Source organism: Montipora capricornis, chromosome 9, assembly GCF_036669925.1.
Source record: "Montipora capricornis isolate CH-2021 chromosome 9, ASM3666992v2, whole genome shotgun sequence".
In the NCBI taxonomy this organism is placed as follows: Eukaryota; Metazoa; Cnidaria; class Anthozoa; order Scleractinia; family Acroporidae; genus Montipora; species Montipora capricornis.
In genome coordinates, this window is record NC_090891.1 from 43,904,181 (window position 1) to 43,906,680 (window position 2,500).

General features: G+C 39.8%; 1 protein-coding gene across 3 annotated transcripts in view; it reads left to right on the forward strand.

Annotated features, from left to right (window-relative positions):
- The window catches only part of LOC138015615 (uncharacterized), a 22,137-nt gene that overhangs the window by 6,748 nt on the left and 12,889 nt on the right, over positions 1-2,500 (forward strand). For all 3 annotated transcript variants that reach the window (XM_068862699.1, XM_068862698.1, XM_068862700.1), the window contains exon 2: positions 1-10. This exon is cut by the window's left edge and continues 59 nt beyond it. In XM_068862699.1, the coding sequence (XP_068718800.1) occupies positions 1-10 (10 nt within the window). The remainder of the gene's footprint in view (positions 11-2,500) is intronic.

The following is a 2,500-nucleotide window of genomic DNA, read 5'->3' on the forward strand; positions in this document are numbered from 1 at the left end:
CTTCAGAAAGGTAAGGCCGTCTCAGTCATTCTTTCGCCGAGCGTTTTCAGTTCACTTTCTTCTTTGCCTGGTCGCTTACATTTGGCAACCTTCAACCCGGCCTGAGACTTAACTCTTCTATACGTATTTTGTACAAATTTAGAGAGCGCAATCCGGGTATAGCATGTATATTTCTAATTCATAAGATAGCACAGCGATAGACTATAAGTTACAAAAAAAAAAATTCCAAAATGTGAAGTTGATAAAGGGACATATCATGAGCTGCGCATGTGTAAACTACTCTTCATATCGGCTAAAATATTTGTTTTAGAGGGGATTTTGTAGCTGCTAAGGAAAAGTAGATTTGTCAATACTAAGTTATTTTTGAGGTCTATTTGAGTTTAACTCTGAGGTACTCGTGCCGTATCTCCGGCCTGTCGGTCGCAGCGTGACAAGGCAAGTTCATAAATTCACCAGTGCTAACCGCCTCATGCAAAATAATTATTTTCTCCACGACATCTTTGCCTGGATTATTTTACGCTTGTTAGCAAAAGCGTATGGAGCCAACCAACTTGAAACGTGTTTGAAATGACCCTTTCGTATAATAATATTACAGTTAGGTACCACAGGCGGCCCAGACTCGGAGAGTAAAAACTATAAGGATTTGTATGGGAATCTGGATAACAAACTGAAAAAGATATTTACCCGCAAAAGGTCTCAATAAAAAAGCTGTACTTAATTGTTGTAGTGACTTTCTCGGTTTTTGTGTGGTTATTTGCCTGATTGAATGCGATTTAAGCGACTTCTCAAATTCCCAGGTTGTCACTCGTACCTAAATAAAGGAAAGGCTGGAAAGTAATTTCCAGCTTACCTCACATCTCGCCGATAAAATCATACTTCTCCGGCATCAGTCACGCTCAAACTCCGGCGATGGCCACACGGATAAATTTGCTTCTCCTTGACTAAGTTTCAAGGTCCAGCGAGCATGCATTGCTTAGAAACAGCGAAAAATATTCAAATTTTCAAAATCCCTCGAGGCTCGCTTACAACGAATTTTGACACGGCTGGCCAACCGTTCACTTATTTGCTCTCACAGTATTGAGGCTCAGCAACCAATCAAAAGCGACATGAAACCACAAACTAATTACCGTTGGTTGTTGCGGTTTAGTTTTCTTACGCGTGACTAGCTTTTTACTCGAAACACGATATTATTAGTGTTCATGGTTTTCGGATTTTCTTTCAGCTTTAGGATATGCGAATCAATCAAGGCATTCAAAGGAAAAATAACGACTACGATGGCAGCTTTTGGATAATGAATCCACGATGATGCAAATACGAACAAACTTTCGGCACAAGTTGAAATATCATCCAGTTCAATGGCAGGACCACAAACACATGCTCACGCTTGATGAAATTCCTGAACAGGTTACAATTCTAAAATCTCCGAAATCCAGAATTTACTGTGTATTGTAATGTGCAAACCTCTAAATGCTCGCTTGAATTCACCGCCTTCTACCGTGAGCTTTGTTTTCGAAGCACTCCTTGCGCTCAAAACCGGTTTTGTGGCCTCCGGGGTTCACTATCGCCGTTCAACCAGTGAAATTGAGTATCATGGATTGTTTTTACTCGGAAAGGATTGGCACTGACCATGAAAACCAATCATCGACCGTGTCATGGAAGTGAGATTCTTAACCGTCGTGACCAGAGGTTCTTATTTTTCGCCTCTCCGTTTTAACCGCTCGCTCCTCGCGAAAGAAAAATAGAACCCCTGGCACCCAGGGTAGTGTCTAAGTCGATAACTCGACAAAATAACCACGTTCAACGTAAATTGACATAAACAAATCATAATAAACTACGTTAAAACTACTCAAGATAGTATAATAAATCAAAAGATGAACATTTGCGGCCGATTAACAGCCAAGAATAACCTAGTCTAAGATGTGGGCGCTCACTAAATAAGGTTCTAGTTTGTGCGATTGTACTCCTTTGAATCCAATAAAATTAAAACTGTGTTATGTACGAGTCTGTCCGTACATAAATCTACTTTCGCCCAAAAGAGAACAAACTAAATAAAACTACAAAAATCACTCATATCGGTCCCGCTTGTGCCAAGGTTAAGAAACGAAGAACAGCAAAACTTTACAACTAATCAAGGCGAAGTCTTACGAAACTCTGGTAAAAGGACGTTAGCTAAGCTTTCATATGTGCATGGTGACGCTAAAAGGTCCGATTACAAAACCAATAGGAAACTACATGAACATACGTAAGCATTGTAATAACTAAGTTCGTTACTAAGACCTAGGCACGCAATCAAGCTAATCGATGATTGATTTAATAAAACTGAGACTTTGTCTAGTATTCTCAACACACACAAAAACCGAGAAAGTCACCACGACAATTAAGTACAGCTTTTTTATTGAGAATTTTTGCGGGTAAATATCTTTTTCAGTTTGTTATCGAGATTCCCATACAAATCCTTATAATTTTTACTCTCCGAGTCTGGGCCGCCTGTGGGCACGAA